The sequence below is a fragment of the Cyprinodon tularosa genome, unplaced genomic scaffold (genome assembly GCF_016077235.1).
Source record: "Cyprinodon tularosa strain WSP-4 unplaced genomic scaffold, ASM1607723v1 ctg161, whole genome shotgun sequence".
In the NCBI taxonomy this organism is placed as follows: domain Eukaryota; kingdom Metazoa; phylum Chordata; class Actinopteri; order Cyprinodontiformes; family Cyprinodontidae; genus Cyprinodon; species Cyprinodon tularosa.
In genome coordinates, this window is record NW_024038449.1 from 305186 (window position 1) to 322022 (window position 16837).

Here is a 16837-nt window from a genome sequence, read left to right on the forward strand (position 1 = left end):
CCTGCAATTGCAAGTGCAGTATTTCCCCCACAGACCACCAGGGCGGCCGAGAATACCTTTGTTCAACCTGAAATGACTCATTTAGTCATCCATAACGTTATGGAACACATTAATTAACTGAAAAATGTTGCATAGTGTGCCTTTTAATGTATCAATATTTTTTCCCTCGTCTTTAGAAGTTTTTAAGTCTGTAAAAAATAAGTTTTTGAGGAAGAAGAAGAAGTAGTATTTATTTATTTATTTTTTTAGACTTTAGCAACTCAGGGTTAAATATCGGTGGGGTGGCCGATGTCTGATATTCAGTTTTAAGGCCGATGCAGGCCGATACCTATAGGGGGCCAATTATCTCGTGCATCCCTAATCTTTTCCTCTGAGAAAAGCCTCCAGAGCAGTGTTTTGCTCTTCTTTCAGTGAAGAAATAGTGTAATTCCGATAAAACTTGCTCGATAGCCACGCTAACGCTAGTTTCATCAGCTGAAGCCGCCATGTTCTTTAGACTGAACTGTCGCGCTTCTCGTTGCGTCACACCTCAACCCGCCTCAAAGCCAACGCTGATTGGACGTTCGTTTGGTGAACGGCTCCAAATTTTCTTCAACGGAGAGTCTCCAGACTGATTAGCGAGTGAAATCTTGAAAGCTCGCGAGATCAGGATGGTCTCACAAGGCTAAGGTTTCCGGGCTCATAGCTACTCTATTTATCTCTGTTCACATAGACAAGATTCATTTTTAAATAGGCGTGTCATAATTAGGCTGAAACTAAAGAATTATTTTGCAAATCGATTAATCTGTCTATTCATTTTTTGATTAATCTATCAATAATTGGATAGTCAAACGTTCCCTAAAGAAGACTGCTTACGAAATTAAAACAGGCGAAACTAAAACTTCTGGATAGAGCTTGTTGATACATATAATTACTGCTATATACCTGTTTTAGAATGTCTATACTCCAGTAAACAATTAATAAATTACTAAATTAGTAGACCATTACTTCAATAATCGATCAATCAAGATTAATCCGATTGTTTCAGCCCTAGTCATGATAAATGTTAGACGATAAACTTTCCCAGAAATCATTGCAACAGATGATATTGTCTTTGACTTGAATCCAAAGGGCTCCCACATTCCAGCTATCGCGTTCAGCAATAAAACCTTTTCCATTTCTGTTCTTTCAAATCTCAGCTAATATTTATCTTTCTTGCTACTCCTTTTTCATTAGACACAAGGAAAACAAACGGCATAGAAAAATGAAACTTTTAGATTTATTATGCAATACATTTTTACCATGAGATTATTAGGAGTATTGTGACAGGCCTATTTTACAAATAATGAACTAAGAATCTACATTTTTCATTCTAACAGATGCAATAAAATAATGCTTGATAATTTAGATTTAAAATTGTATGGATTTGAGTCTGGAAATGTATTCAACTTTAGCATGACATCTGTTGCTTGTGTTATTCAACACAGGCAATGGAGTGCCGGATTGCTGGTGTGGTGCCGATGGTTAACGGGTGGTCAGACAAGTGCTGCCTTGCTGTTAAACAGCTTCTTGCTGGCAAGACTGTCACTGTGAAGCTGTTGAAAACAATGGAGAAAGAATGTGTCAATGTTGTTGATATCCTGCTTTCAAAGGGTGGGTATGATAGATGAGAATCCAAAACGAATTTCAGATTTAAAGATGTTAAAAGCCTTAAAATAACTCCTCTTTTGTGCATTTAAGGAAATCTTCTGAGTGCTTTTCTAGTTGAGAACGGTTATGCACAAGAAGAAACCGCTGATGCTAAACCAACCGAGAAAGATATCGGTATAGTTGCATATTTACTTCATGTTTGTGTTGTTTTGCAAATACTTCACAGGGTCTCTTTTCCCTTTAGATGCCATTTTGAATGCATCTTTTGAAAACTTTAAGTGCCTCTCTGATGGGAAAGATGACAATCAATGGGCTCAACCACCACCACCTATCCCAAAGTCAGTAGGAGAGCAGTTCCCTGTTATTGTCACCCACTTCGTGTCCCCCAGTGACTTTATTGTGCAGAAGGTGGAGAATGCTCGTAAGTCGCATGTCATCTAAAGAATTAAAACGGTCCCTCTCAACCCACTGCTCCCTGATGTAACTAGTATATTTGTTTGCAGAACTTATCCAGGAATTGCAGTTGAAGCTGAGGGACAGTTGCGTTCAGGTTTCTATGCAACAGAACTTTAGACCTGCTCCTGGAACAGCTTGTTGTGCCCAGTTCTCAGGTGAGGCACATTTTACTTTTTATCATTCTGTCAGTAAGCACATTAGTTTTTTAAAACTGGGTTATAAAGAACATCCTGTTGGTGAAGTTAATCTCGACTGGAAGACTTTCTATTGAGCCTTAAAATTGTTTGCCTTCGTCTAGGTTATTATAAAATAACCAAATGGTTTTAGAACATCTTAATATAAAGTGTCTCTTAAAACTATTTAATTTTGTTCACCTGACATTATTAGAATGTGTACCTTATCAGGTATCTATTTGTCAAATTAAAAAAAATAACTTGGACATGTTGATGTAACCTGAGAAGATCATGACCATTGAATGAAACACTGATAACAAAAATGACAAATTCTCTGAAAAAAAAAAAACTGGTCTGAGATGCTGCCAAAGAAGAACCCAACCCCAAAATAAGCTGTCAGATAGTGGTTGCATCCTTGATATGACAATTTCTGTTTTTTCTAATTGTTTTGCTGAGCCTTAAGGGTCAGGTTGCAGAAAAAAGTAAAAGATAGAGGCTAAAATCTCCCTAAACATTGAAAGTATTTATGTTGTTGTACAAATTCAACAGTAATATTTAGACATAATTTCTTAAAAATAGAGGTTTCAGCACAAAAATAACTGTGCATTATTAATAGAGCCCTATTGGCTGATAAGTAAAGAACAAAAACATTGTATTTGTTTTACTTAGTCACCCTTAAAACTAATGATATTTTACTCTACTTTCCAGAGGACAAGCAGTGGTACCGGGTTAAAGTTCTGGCTTATCCTTCTGCGGAGCGAGTGTGTGTCGGCTACCTCGATTTTGGCAACTTTGAGGAGGTGAATTTAGACCAGTTGCTTCCCATTACCACCTCACTGCTGGATATTCCTATGCAGGCTATCCCGTGTGCTCTAGCAGGTATTTTATCATTGTTTCAACAGATTTAAATGAGTCATGTTTCATCACATTTTATTTTGCTTGATAATTTAGTTGCAAGAACTGCATTTAGTTCCTTTGTTTTACTGTTTCTTTTTTGTAGAGTCGGAAAAATGAAGCTGAAATGTGATGAAATATGTCCTTAAAGGAATAGTACACCCAAAACATGATTAGCCTTCATTTTCTACTCACCCCCATGCTGAACAAAACTCTGGAGTACTTTTTTGATATCTCAAATGCATCTGGAGATCTGGGAGGCTTCTTGCTGTCTGCTGACATTCAAATAATGGAGGTCTATGGTGCCCGAGACAGAAAGGTCCATAAAAGTCCACAAAAACGTGTCAATATTCCTCCATACTGCTCGTCCAATGTAATCCAAGTGTCCTGAGTGGGTAGCATCCAGAATTTACTCGAAACGAAGTCATTTAGAACGTTTTAGAGCCTAAACAGTAGTGTATAGGATTTTCTAATAGCGCCCCCATGCGCGCTCACGATTCTACGGAAGCCGGTAGACCAAACCAGCGCATTCAGCTCAGCAAAGAACTCATGCTCTTCCTCAACACTGAAGTCCTCAGACATTTTTCTTTCGTTGTTTCTTTCTTTGCACAGGTAAACAGCACATTTCTTCTTCTACGCTTGCATTATCGGCAGAGCAGACGCTGAATGCGCACTTTCATCTGGTTTGGTCTGCCGGCTTCCGTAGAATCGTGAGCGCGCATGGGGGCGCTATTAGGAAATCCTATACACTACTGTTTAGGCTCTAAAACGTTCTAAATGACTTTGTTTCGAGTAAATTCTGGATGCTACCCACTCAGGACACTTGGATTACATTGGACGAGCAGTATGGAGGAATATTGACACGTTTTTTGTGGACTTTTATGGACCTTTCTGTCTCGGGCGCCATAGACCTCCATTATTTGAATGTCAGCAGACAGCAAGAAGCCTCCCAGATCTCCAGATGCATTTGAGATATCAAAAAAGTACTCCAGAGTTTTGTTCAGCATGGGGGTGAGTAGAAAATGAAGGCTAATCATGTTTTGGGTGTACTATTCCTTTAAAAAAAAAAAAAAAAAGTATTTTTGAAGGCGAATATTTAATTATTTCGTTTTATTTGCCTTACTTTTAGGGGTTCAGCCTGTTGGGACGGGCTGGTCAATGGAATGCATTTTGGCTCTGCAGTGCCGGTTGTCTAACAAAGTATTACACGTTGAGATCCAGGGAGAGCAGGAGGGCAAGGCTCTGGTGTCCGTGATCGACGAGGGCAGTGACCCTCAGGCTGATTTGGCTGAGCTCCTGATCCATGCAGGTTACGCGTCACCTGTCTCTGTTTCTACTGCGGTTAACCTGCCGGCTGAGGAGACTATTGCTGCTGCAGAGTCAAGTGGTGGGCAAAGTTAATTGATCTCAATCCTTTCGTAGTTTCTGTATTACATCCTGCATCCTCACGCTATAAACTACTGATGTAGGATGGGTCAAATTACATTTTTAATCGCATTATTGTTGCTGTTATTTAAGAATTTTGGAGATGCTCCTTTTAATTGATTATTGATTTCCTACTTTTGTTATTAAGTTTTAGTCTTATAGAGCAGGCAACACCTTTCTGAATGTAATGATTCTGTTGAAGTATGCTCCTCAGTGTCTCCCAGTGTGTCTGGAGCTCTGGTGTGGACTACTGTTGAGCTTCCCTCTGATGGCCAGATGGTGGAGCTATTACCCACTGTCGTGGAAAACCCTGGAAAGTTTTACTGCCACCTCTGTAGCCCAACAGGTATCGTTTCTTCAACCACCAAAGCTGATAAATAGAACAGTGAAAAACCTCACTAAACTAACTGTTTAGACTTTAGATTCTTTATATGAGAATTTAATGGTTGTGGTAAACTGTGATAACATGAATGTTCATTGTCATTTCTAAAAATTAAAGCAAGATATTTTTCTAAGAATTTAATTTTTGAAAGAAAAATGACTTTCTTTCCAGAGCTGCAGAAGTTTGCGGAGCTGGAGTTTCAATTAAAGGAGCACTGTGAGGCTGAAACTTCCCCTTTTTCCCCCAAAGTAGGAGAACCGTGCTGTGCGCTGACTCCTGGTGAGAACATCTTGATACAATCAGCATTCCTGCAACATTTGAGCTTGATGCTAAATTGGACACTTTGGGTTCAGAATTGAAGTATTCTTTGGAGTTTATTAAATAAGTTGATGAATATGAATGTCATAATGATTAGGGTTTGGCATCATTTGAATTTGAACATCTGACTTTGTGTAAATGTTACCAGGGGTGTCCTGATTCACCTTTCTCATTTCCAATACGATACAAATATTGCGGCTTTGAGAATTTAACCATACAGGTGTTGAACAGATACAATATTAGTTTGGATCATTCCAGCTTTTATTACTTATTTTATACTGCAGAATGTTAAAGGCTTGATCTTGTTGCTAAAACAAGGAATACAATTCAACAACTAAAGGTATGAAAACAACTGATTGATGTAAAGTTAAGCAACTGGTTACAGAAACTTTTAATAGAAGCATAGTATTTCTATCAGCATGAAAATATGAGAGATTTTAGATGCCAGGGAATTAATTTCAATATTAGTTTTTGTGGCTAATATTGGATCAATATTGATATCAGATCGGGACGTCACCAAATATTTTCAATCAGTATAATATCGAACCTATAAAATCTAATAGAATATTATAAATTTTCTTTTCAGTTACATTTTCTTATATAGCCTTAAAAAAAAAAAAAAAAAACTCATGAAAACACATTTACATACAGCAAGGAAAATAAGTATTTGAACACCCTGCTATTATGCAACTTTTCCAACTTAGAAATGGAAGGGGTCGAAAATTGTCATCATAGGTGACAAACTGATTCAAAAAGACAATTTTAATAGAAATTGTTTGCTGTGGTAAAAACATAATAGTTCAAATAATAGCCGTTGGTCCACAACTGTAATTTCCCACTGTATCCCTCGGCTTTTTAACCAGCTCTATAGATACCCTGGATACTGATTTCTATGGAAGTCAAAACTCAAAAAATATATATTTTTTTATTTTCTTTGTCTCTAATCTCACATGTTAGTGATTTACATTATGTATCTGTTTTTTTGTTGTTGTTTTTAATTATCCTTTTTTTTCTGTAAAAGGCAAAGGAGCTTGGGCACGAGCTATGGTGGAAGAAGTATCTGGTGACAGAGTGGTTGTAAACTTTCTGGATTCCGGTTTTAAAATACCCGTGAATAAAGGCCACCTTCGATCCATTACACCTAAACTCCTCACAATCCCCTTCCAGGCCGTTTGCTGCTGGCTTGAAGGTAAAAAAAGAAGAGATAATAACAGAGTTGACACTTTATGAATGAGCATTTTTCCTTATAGATATTTGCGTATAGCTTTAATTAATGGAATATAAAAACTTGGCTTACATAATTTTAAGGTTCATTTCTTAAGCCTTGGTTGATAGGAGCAAGGATTATACTTTTGAACTGAGTTCTCCTTGTTTGTATGTAGGTGTGGAGCCTATTGGCTCAGAATGGAGTAGTGGAGCGTTGGTGTGGTTCCAGAATTTTGTGGGTGGACAACAGCTGTCTGCTCGGGTCCTGTCCGTCACTGACCGGGGGTATGGAGTGGAGCTCATATGCAGAGGCCAGAACACGGCAGCTGCTCTCATCATTGAACGGCTAGCCAAAGCTACAAGGCAGCCTGCCAAAGAAACACTACAACTGGAATCCACAATGCAGAAACAAGACAGCAGATCTCAAGCCAGTCAGCATGTTGAAACCATCTCTAGAGAATTTCCAAATGAAATTCAGACGTCTGTGGGTGAGATGAAATGTTGTCCCTAAGAGTGAAATTTCTAAAATATTTTCCCAACCAGGTTATGATATAATATTGTTTGCTTTTAGCTGCAGGTTTTCCAGTTGATTGGAAGACAGTGGAGCTGCCTTTGAAAGAGAGCTTTCACCCTCATGTAGCAGCAGTTATTAGCCCTTCACTCTTTTACCTCCTCCGTTCAACAGAGGGTGAATATCTACTTTTTAATAAAAAAAAAGACATCTTTATGCATTCATATTTTAAATTTACCATTTATTATGTGAAGTTGACCAGAAAAAGATCCAGAAGGTGATGATGGACCTGGATACCTACTGCAACACCTACCAGCCCACTTTATCATCAGAGATGAAAAGCAGCCCTGCTGCAGGTGCTGCCTGTTGTGCCCAGTATTCTGGTAAGGAAAATCCTGTTATTAATGAAATAAACAAATGTTTTGTTAGCCAGTTTTTAGTAGGTACTACTGATCCTATTCTGTGTCTCTTTTAATACAAACTATTTTCATTCTTTGCAATTTCTGATTCATTTCGGATCTTTCTTATCCATTAATGTTTGCTAAAAAAAACTCTAATACAGTAGCCTCCAGCCTTTTATCTCCCATAAGCTACTTTTTTACACCGAGTTTTATGTCTCTTTAAACTTCTCTTTGAATAAAGTTGGTATGGTAAGATGCAGTGAAATTTTATAAATCTAAGAAAGTCCAGATTGGGGATGCACGTTATCGATTAATAAATTAATCCAGAGTTGATTGATCTATCAGTTGACTAACAATTCATTGATAAGTGGCCAGTCCCTCCTGATACCAGAGGAAGTAAAAAGTTTTCTCTATTGCCAAGAGGATCTTTCCATAACATGAAGGGCTAGACATTTTTTTTACAATATGAAGAGCATAAAAATTGTTTTCCTACACATTTCTTGAATTATAAGATGCACTAAAACAGAAAAGTATTAGGTTACTGACAAAAAAAAAGACTTTTTAGGTGATAACTTAAGGAGTTTATCAAGCGTTTGTATTTTCAAACTCCATAAAGTGTAATCTTCATCCTTTTTGCCATTAAAAGGTGTAAGTAATCCCAAACTTTGGCTCGATTCATATTTAATCTCTGCCATTACTTCTCATGAAACGGCAGTGAAGCTCTGCTCAAAAATGAACAGTGGCGCCACCTAGTGCAAGGCAGTAAGTTCACAACACTGAAACTCCTGAAGCAAGTGTTATTACGGTAATCAGTTGAACAGAGCAAATTTTAATCTAATCATCCCTTAATTGACAGTTAATCATAAGTCGATTTGTTTACAAACCTAGTCTGGATCAATTTTGCAGTGAGCAGTAAATCCTGAGATTATGGAAATTGTTTTTAATAGAAATCATATCACTAAATACTCCTCAACAGCATTATACATACTGACACCTTAAGTCAGGGGTTGGCAACCCGCGCCTCCACAGCTGAATGCGGCTCTTTATTGCCCACCTTGCAGATAACTGGAGCTTTTTCAAAAATGAAAATGGAGAAAAAAAATTTGTTTTAATTTGGTGAGCAGGAGGTCAAACAAGCAATTATTAGGTTTCCAATGCTGTAAAAATGTGTATAGTAAATGGATGCATGTGAGCACAGCACTGTAGCTAAATGAATAGTTCATTCTAGAAATACTGCAAAGCAAGACTTATAAATGCTATGTTTGCAAAGCTGTTGTGCCACGTGGCAGAAGCTCTGTTAGAACCAATAATTGAACCAACAAGGTAAAAAACATGGAAAACCAGGCAACATGAAATGACAGCCTGGTTCATATGGCGAGATTTTAAGTTGTTTGTGGATATTTCAAAATTAAAGATAAAAAAAGATAAAAAATTTCACCCAGAACCTTTAGTTCCCAGATGGAAAATCTTGCCAAACCTTTAGAGTTTCAGTTCTATTTTAGTTTTGGCTCTTATTTATTAACTATTTTAATTTTGTTTTTATTTTATGAAAAAATGCTTAGTTTCAGATTAGCTTTTATTAGTTCCAGTTATAGTTTTAGTCTTTTATGTAATACAACTTGCATAAAATCCCACATAAGAACAGACAACAAATGACAGCAACACAAACAACCTGACATCGTACCTGCCATCTGCTGGCATAATGCGGTACAAAGAAAAAGCATAAAATGCAACAGAAACTAAACCTCACATTAATGCATTATGATAAAGATGCAAAAGAAAACTAAGCTCATTTTCTCCTGAAATTCATTGAGCTTTACTTAGTTTTGTAAAGTCTTACTACAGTCATTTTTTATTTTCAAAGTTTCGTTTTTAAAGTTGTTTCAGGCAAAAGTTCTGTTCCTAGTTTTCGATATTCCCTTAGTTTTATTTAACAATAATCTTGAAATGCAGTAATACAGAGTTACAGTATCTGACTGATGGTTATTATATTTGATTTATTAACTTACATCTGAATGAACAAATTCATTGAAGTGTGACCAGATTATGGTGTTATTATAAGCATGCAACAAGCCAGCCTACACTGAATTAAAGATGCCAAAGAAGGATGCTTTTTTCTGGTGGGCAGATTTCTGATTTTTCTATTTGCTTTAAAGCGAATTGAACAACCACTGCAAAGTGTCATGTATTCATAGGTTGACATCCACATTAGTCATCACGCATGGCTTTAGTCATCAGGAGGTAAAGGCTGCAGTCTAGCACTGATCATAATGGAGGAAAGTTTTGATAAATGCATAATCTCATCAATGTAAATAAAGTAAAGCTGCTCTATAGCTTGTAGCTACAGTAAAGAGCAGATAAACTAGCAGAGCGTTGAAGGGTGAAATCATTTTGACCAGTGCTTGACCCAGCCTCCAAGTTTCGCCATTTAAGCATTTTTAATGCCCAGATCGCATTCAGTGTGAATGCACCTTAAAGCTACAGTGTGTAATAATTACAGGGATATACAGTCAGAAATGTAATTTATTATACTACGAGCTCAGCCTCTTAACCTTAATATTTGCGTTGCCTTAGAATTCGTTATTTATAATTACATAGGAGCGGGTCTCGCAGCCATGGAGGCAGACATCTTTGCGCTACGGCAGCGCAGAGCCAACAAACTAGTGATTGCGAGATCGCCAAAACGTCACAACGATGTAGAAAAAATAATGGGTATATTTATTATCTTAAGTCTACATGAAATCTATACCCTACACAGACTAATGAAATACTATCTGTAAAATTATCTATGTAAACAAACCTCATCACTTGAGAAGGTAGGTGATGCGGACGTCGTGGAAGACATTTTGTCCCGTAACGCTCGCCGTACTGTTGGGGGGGAGAAGCGGTGGGGGGGAGATGTTCATGTTGCTGCAGTCTGACCGCTGGATGTCGCTAAAAGTTACACACTGTAGCTTTAAGAGAAATGTGACTGAAAATGCACAAAAAATCTCAACTGCAAACGTTTAAAATTAATTTCATGAGGATGCAATGCTGGGGTTTGGAGCAGGAATTTCCTTTCAGCTTGCATAATAATAGCACAACATAAATTCATTATTTTTTAAGAATTGGATGGCGAAGGAAACTGCATCAGATAAGCAAGAAGATTATGTAAACTTTATATTCATATTGTCAAGGAGGAGATGCGATGGGGAAACCAGGTCATATTTACAATTGCTCTAAGCCATCTCAGACCCCACCTGCAGTTGTTGCTCCTGCAAACCTAAGCTGCTAATACTATGTCTCTGAGTTGATGTAATTACATACTGTGTGCATGCAGTTACTGTAGGAACCGTGCTAAACACAGTATACAAGTAGGAAATTAGTCCAGCGTACATTCCACAATGGAGCTGTTTTAAGAGGGGTATTTTTTCTGAACATTTTAGTTTCAATCTGCACTGGGTTTTGCTTTAGCTGGCTGTCTGCTATATGAGTTGTGATAGGGAGATGTCATTGGTGATCATGGAAAAGGCAGGAGGAAGGATCTTTTGTGTTTTACTTGCAACTTATAATATGTTTCTTCTTGTGTCTTCTAGAGGATAAAATCTGGTATCGTGCTGTTATCTTGGAGGTAGACGAGAATGAGATTGGTGTCATCTATGCAGACTATGGGAACATTGAGAAGGTTCCACGCTCCCGTATCTTGCCCATCCCTGACCGCCTGTTGCAGCTCCCTTTTCCTGTAACTCGCTGCACCCTCACTGGTAAGGCACATTGCCTCTGAAGTTTTACTAACCCTACCCAAGGTGCTCTTCACTTGCTTGTCCTAAAAAAAATTTTTAATAACCGTAACATCCTACTTTCCAAGGTAAGGAAGGCTTTCCTGCAGAGTGGCCTAAGGAAGTGCAGCAGATGTTTCAAACAGAGCTGCTGAACGGTGTCATAGCCACAGTGGAGTCCTTTGATGGTTCTGCTAATGTGCTCTCTCTAACTCTGCCGGCTGAGAGAGGTGGACAGCACCTCTCCGCTATGATCCTGGATGCACTGCAAGCCTGCAAAAAGTGCGACCCAGAAACTAGCCAGAAGCTTGAAAACGCTGGCAGCAGCTCTCAGTGTGTTCCTGATGGGCCCCAGTCTAAGCCTGTTCCTGAACTCCAGTGTGAGCTAGAAAACAATCCAGCTCCAGTTGATACTACTGAGTCCATCAAGCCTCCAGAGCTGACAGCACAACCTCAGCAGAAGGTTGCTTCTGTATCACCTGCCTTTGGTAAGTAAGATTAGAACATAAGCATGTATGTTTGTGATTTTCATCTTTTTAACCTTTTAAAATCTTAAAAGCAAAGCATGAAAATAAGTTTTGATGGGTGGGGGAACATATGATGCTCTAACTACATGAGCATTATTCCAGTGTTAAGAATTGATTAAATTCTGATTCTGAAGATTTAGAGTTATTTCTTGTTGATACAATCTGGGCTGAACTTATAGTAGATTACTGGTATAAAATAAAATTTTTCTATCTGTTGAATTACATGACTGCATATTTATGCAACATATTGATGCTAGAAGTATATTAAAGGTCTAGTGGAGGATGTTACTTGTGGTCCTCCTAATTGTCAGTCATTTGTGTGATATGTTTACATAAGGCTGTCCCACGTGCTCGTCCCCATTTTCACTTACCGTTGGAGAGTCTGACATAGTGGAAAAATGGAAATCTTCTTTAGGAAAGTAAGCTTGTATGAGCGTTGCAAACAGCAACGTTTAAAAAGAGTTTGCATGAGGAGAAATGGGTTTGTGCATTCGTGCACGCTGACACTCGTTTAACAGGCGTTCCTGCTCAGAAGAAAGTACAGGGTTGTGCATGTGTATTTTTTATTTTTTTCTTAAATGGAGAGGGTGGTCTTTTAAAAAAATTCACAAAGATCGTCTATTTTACCTTTAACATTCAAGACAAAAACATTTTTTTTTCTGAGGTGTGGCTCAGGCAAGTGTCCTCAGTGTCAGCAGTATTTATATAGCAAACAACTGTTTTCAGTCAAAGAAATGTTGATTTGAATATTCTTTGTCTGTAGAACCTGCTTTTTTTGGATACTAATGAATATGTATGTTTCAACTATGCTCTGTATTATTACCATTATCGCATGTTTCTCCTTGTACCTGCTGCCTCTATCCTACGACGCTATGGATGGAAACTAGCCCTGTGCTAAATCCATTTGTATTTACAGCCCCTGCTGTTCATTAATACATGCTGTCCCTTTCATAACAATAAATAGAATAACGTTGAACAGGCTTACAGCTGTGGAGGTTCACTATGGCACAAATTAAGTGGTTCTAGTTGGGCTTCTCACTAGCGGTATCACAGATATCTGCTGCCTTTAGCGCCTTGTGATTATTAGGGTTAGGCACCGAGAACCAAACAGAACCGTTTATAACCTTATAATTCCCCCAAAATCTTACTTTTTTTTTTTTTATTTAATTCCTAGTTTTGATGTCCAGTCCTCTGACAGAAACATAAACTGCCTGATATCAGCAGAGAAGAACCAGCAGGACTGTGTGCTGCAGCATTTGAATGTGCGGCTTATTGTTAATTATTAAAAATTACAGTCTATTGACTGTGACAGTAGCAATTGGGTTATATCATGCAAAAGGATGACACGTGGAGACTCTCCCAAAAAAATCCAGATGAAGAGCCTGGTCGTTGACCCTGATCCTCATTGACCAGTGATGTAACGAAGGCTCCTCTTGGCGCACCTTCTGCAGGGACAGCAGAGCTTTTTCTTCACTTTCTTCTAGGGCTGCAACTAACAATAATTTTGCAACTCGATTAATCTGTCAATTGTTTTTTATTAATTGATAAAAAATGGGATAGCGAACCTTATCTGATTATTTAAAAAACCTTTTAGACATTAAACACTTGAATCTCAATCTGCCAAAGTTAATAGTAATTTAAAGCATAATTATTATTGTTTATTTTGATTCATTTTGAATCTCTGCCAAAGTTTTTATTTGTAACTTCTTGTGTGTTTCTCTCATTTTGGGAGTCGTCAGGGATTCCCCAGTGTGAGCTCTTCCTTGTGATTCTGAAGGCCCATTGCCTTTTTTAGTAATCAGAGTATAGCATCAGGTTAATTAAACTTCTGGGGTATTGATTTGGTCAGGTAAGTAGCAGAGGGGGTTGTTAATCAGTTCCAACTGCTTTGGTGTTAATGAAATAAACAACCGGTGAACTAGAGGGGCAACAACGAGACAACCATCAAACAGGAATGGTTTTACAGGTGAAGGCCACTAACATTTTTTCCCCTCCTCATCCTTTCTGACTCCTTTTCACCAGTTTTGCATTTGGCTAGGGTCACTGTCACTACTGTTAGCATGAGGCGCTACATGGACCCTGCAGAGGTTGCACAGGCAGTCCAACTCCTCCAGGATGGCACATCAATATGTGCCATTGCCAGAAGGTTTGCTGTGTCTCGCAGCACAATCTCAAGAGCATGAAGGAGATTCCAGGAGACAGGCAGTTACTCCAGGAGAGCTGGACAGGGCTGTAGAAGCTCTACAACCCATTAGCAGGACCGGTATCTGCTTCTTTGTGCAAGGAGGAGCACTGCCAGAGCCCTACAAAATGACCTCCAGCAGGCCACTGGTGTGAAAGTCTCTGACCAAACAATCAGAAACTAACTTCAGGAGGGTGGCCTGAGGGCCCTGCAATGAAATTTCAGCAAAATGACTTTTTCACTGTAATTTTTGGGGTTGATCATTTTCATTTCCATCAAATGATGTGGCATCCTTTTGTTCCTAACACATCACCCAGTCCATATAAGTATAAATAAACAGCATGATTCTTTTCTCCATTGAGATCTGATGTGTTTTCAAAGTGTTCCTTTAATTTTCTAAGCAGTGTCTTAAAGCAAGTCCTTTATTTCCTAGTCTAGTTGTGTTCAACCGTAATAAATGGGATTTTTAATTGTCATTTCAGAAGATCCAGTGAAGGAGATTGTTGGCCAGATGGAGCAACCAAACCAAAATTATCTAAACGGTTCTGGTACGTACATATCAAGATAATTACATTTGATGTCTTACTTAATTGCTGTTGCATCTTCTGTGAAAAAAAATCATTAGTTTATATTTACAACCTTTCTGAAATGCAGATAATCAAGCCTCTGGTTGCTGCTGCCAGAGCCTCCGAAAGCAGGTTAGATATATTTATAAAAAAAAAAAAAAAAAAAAAAAGCATTAGTAGTAATAGTATTTATTTTGATTGTATATTATGCTGTTATAATTAAATCAACTAAAAAGGATCCTGTGCTCTGCTTGCATTTAACAGATGGACAGTCTGGAGCATATGATGCAGCTGCAGCTTTCACTCATCAAGCAGCTGGTTGGACAGAAGAAATAAGATTATACAGAACAGTTCATGTTTGTTTATATTTTATCTTTTAACTGGTCTTTAAATTTGAGGGTGCACAATATGTTTTTTTACGTTTGATCTACTTTGTTTTCATTTTTTACAGTTCAGATGCACCAAATAGGTTTGTAATAGTAAAATTGAAAAGCAAAGGCAAGTTCAGTCCCAGTTATGACATCTGTTAACCTCGTCAGCAGCGGTGGGAATGTCCAGCTTTATTGTTTTATGTATGTGTTGAAGTTGAACTTAAAGGTTCTGTGGATTAAAAAAAAAGTTAATTCTTTTCTTTGTCAATTATTAAAAAAAAAACAACCTTCAAGCAAGAATTTTCTGCACATGAAATTCATTTAAGATACAGCTCAAATGTTTTCTTTTTTGTTTTGCTATATCTACAGCTCTAAAATTTTCTGTTAAAGTGCATTTCTCTTTTTGAGACAATAGTGTTTTACCCCACCAATTTAATTTGAGGTTTTCTCTTCATTTTTTTTTTTTAAATCAAAACCTGCTTTAGTTTTAATTTGCATGGCCACAGGAAAATATTTGACCGTTCACAGTATTGCATACATTTCAGGGAAAGGTCCAAAATGATCGACAACAGATTGGAATAAATGGATTTCTGTATTTTTAAAAAAATTAATCATTTTGAGCCAAGCTGTAATAAAGCATGGTTTAGTGGTCAATTCGGTTAGCCCCTTGTTAGTTTGTTAAAAGATCCCAAAATCTTTAGCTGGATTCAAGACAAAATGAAAACAAGCATCCACTCCAATTAATGAGCCATATGATAGGAGCATCTGAGATGGTTGATTTTGGGGTTCAACTCTGCATGAGGCCCGCAATCAGGTGGTAGAATTTAAGATGTGTACAAGACAAAGGTGCTGAGGATGATCTTGACAGTTTGGAGTCAGATGAGGTTGAAACATCCAGCGCTTAAAAATTTTCACATCTATTCAAAATAAGTTTCCCTGCCTGATGTTTATGAATGCCGCCTGATCGCTGGAGGATGGTGCCTCTTGTGTGGAGATGGTTGATAACTACTTTGTTTACATATAGTTACTTGAAAAAATTTTAGTTGATCTGCTGCAACTTTTACTTAAGGAAAATGGTACTTTATCTTTATGCTCAGTGCCGCAGTGGGTAGTGCTGCTTCCTTGCAGCAAAAAGGTTCAGGGTTCGAAAGAAGAGGGTCTTTCTGTATGGTGTTTGCATCTGTGTGTTCTCTCCGGGTACCCCAGCTTCCTCCCACAGTCCAAAAACATGGACTGTGGCTTCTCTAAATTCTCCTTTGGTGTGAGTGTGTGCATGAATTGTTGTTTGTCACTGTTTCCCTGTAATGGACTGGTGAGTTTGCCCATAGACAGGTGGAGATAGGCACCAACACCCCTTGCAACCCCAGCTGGGATAGGCATGACAGAAAATGGATGGATGGATTTTCAGCTGTTTTTTTTTTTTTTTTTGCATAATTTAACCACCAGGTGGGGCACTTTATAGCCTAATTTTTGTTCCTTTTCATTCATTTTATTATATATCCATTGAAAAAAAATCTAATATTGCTGCTCTTACTGAAGTAAAATATTTAGCTTGGTTTAAAGAAAAAAGCTCCAGACAGGCAGTTCAAGTTTGATAAAAATCAGTATCAATTTAAATCATGAAAAGTTTACCATCATGTGAGCTTTCAAACTAACACACCATAAACACAAAAGACATATTTTCCTTGTTCTAATAAGTAGATTTTGGTGTTGAGCATATTTGATCTGGGGGGGAAAAGTTTATAAGGATTTTTTTTTAAAAGTTGATATATATTTTTTTTTAAGAATACCAAAGATTTGCTATTGTGTGTCTTATTACATTGTTTTTAATCAATCAGATATATCAGCTTATTCTTTTTACCACATACTCTTTTACTGACTAATGTATTGGATGGGAAGTAGAAATATGTGAAACTGGTGCTACTCTTTGAGTACAACTGCTGGATACGATCCTCACCTCTCTGCATGTGATGTCATCAAACCCAAAGCAGGGATAGGCTGTTTTCTTTATAACCTTATATCATTTGAAGTCCTGCTG

The 16837-nt window shown here is 37.7% G+C and overlaps 1 protein-coding gene across 3 annotated transcripts in view; it reads left to right on the plus strand.

Annotated features, from left to right (window-relative positions):
- Nucleotides 1-15056, plus strand: part of tdrd1 (tudor domain containing 1) — a 28108-nt gene extending 13052 nt beyond the window's left edge. For 2 of the 3 annotated variants that reach the window (XM_038280590.1, XM_038280591.1), the window contains exons 9-25: nucleotides 1467-1632; nucleotides 1720-1803; nucleotides 1874-2050; nucleotides 2133-2240; nucleotides 2967-3137; nucleotides 4282-4539; nucleotides 4780-4923; nucleotides 5131-5238; nucleotides 6299-6466; nucleotides 6660-6971; nucleotides 7055-7171; nucleotides 7249-7377; nucleotides 10971-11138; nucleotides 11243-11641; nucleotides 14345-14410; nucleotides 14517-14560; nucleotides 14693-15056. In XM_038280590.1, the coding sequence (XP_038136518.1) occupies nucleotides 1467-1632; nucleotides 1720-1803; nucleotides 1874-2050; nucleotides 2133-2240; nucleotides 2967-3137; nucleotides 4282-4539; nucleotides 4780-4923; nucleotides 5131-5238; nucleotides 6299-6466; nucleotides 6660-6971; nucleotides 7055-7171; nucleotides 7249-7377; nucleotides 10971-11138; nucleotides 11243-11641; nucleotides 14345-14410; nucleotides 14517-14560; nucleotides 14693-14764 (2691 nt within the window). In that variant the 3' untranslated portion in view covers nucleotides 14765-15056. The remainder of the gene's footprint in view (nucleotides 1-1466; nucleotides 1633-1719; nucleotides 1804-1873; nucleotides 2051-2132; nucleotides 2241-2966; nucleotides 3138-4281; nucleotides 4540-4779; nucleotides 4924-5130; nucleotides 5239-6298; nucleotides 6467-6659; nucleotides 6972-7054; nucleotides 7172-7248; nucleotides 7378-10970; nucleotides 11139-11242; nucleotides 11642-14344; nucleotides 14411-14516; nucleotides 14561-14692) is intronic. The other variant, XM_038280592.1, reaches the window with a different exon arrangement.
- Nucleotides 15057-16837: the final 1781 nt, after the last annotated feature.